This window comes from Eimeria mitis, genomic scaffold, assembly GCF_000499745.2.
Source record: "Eimeria mitis Houghton genomic scaffold, Emh_scaff3667, whole genome shotgun sequence".
Classification (NCBI taxonomy): Eukaryota; Apicomplexa; class Conoidasida; order Eucoccidiorida; family Eimeriidae; genus Eimeria; species Eimeria mitis.
In genome coordinates this window covers 1,799-2,153 of record NW_013572007.1, presented here as the reverse complement: position 1 = coordinate 2,153, position 355 = coordinate 1,799, and the positions used below count along the sequence as shown (strand labels likewise).

General features: G+C 46.8%; 1 protein-coding gene across 1 annotated transcript in view; it reads left to right on the top strand.

Annotated features, from left to right (window-relative positions):
* The window catches only part of EMH_0068310 (Wd repeat protein, putative), a gene marked incomplete at both ends in the record, with an annotated part of 3,802 nt that overhangs the window by 3,203 nt on the left and 244 nt on the right, over positions 1-355 (top strand). The window contains one exon of the mRNA XM_013498727.1: positions 158-246. Coding sequence (XP_013354181.1) covers positions 158-246 — 89 coding nt within the window. The remainder of the gene's footprint in view (positions 1-157; positions 247-355) is intronic.

Genomic DNA, 355 nt, shown 5'->3' with positions numbered 1-355 from the left:
TTTAGGGTTTAGGGTTTTAGAGTAATGCTTTGGAATGTGTTTAGGGTTTAGGGTTTAGGGTTTAGGGTTTGGCTTTGGTGTACAGCATGCGGGGCTCAGGGTTTAGGGTTTAGGGTTTAGGGTTTAGGGTTTAGGGTTTAGGGTTTGTGTGCTGCAGGCCCTCCACCTGATCCTCACCAGAAGCCGATGTTTGAATTTAAGGGTCACGAAACAGAAGGGTTTGCGATGGACTGGAATCCCGTCCACGTAGGGTTTAGGGTTTAGGGTTTAGGGTTTAGGGTTTAGGGTTTAGGGTTTGTATGTGTGGCTGATAGAAGCTGATTGATAGTGGTTGTTACGCACACCTGACGAACTT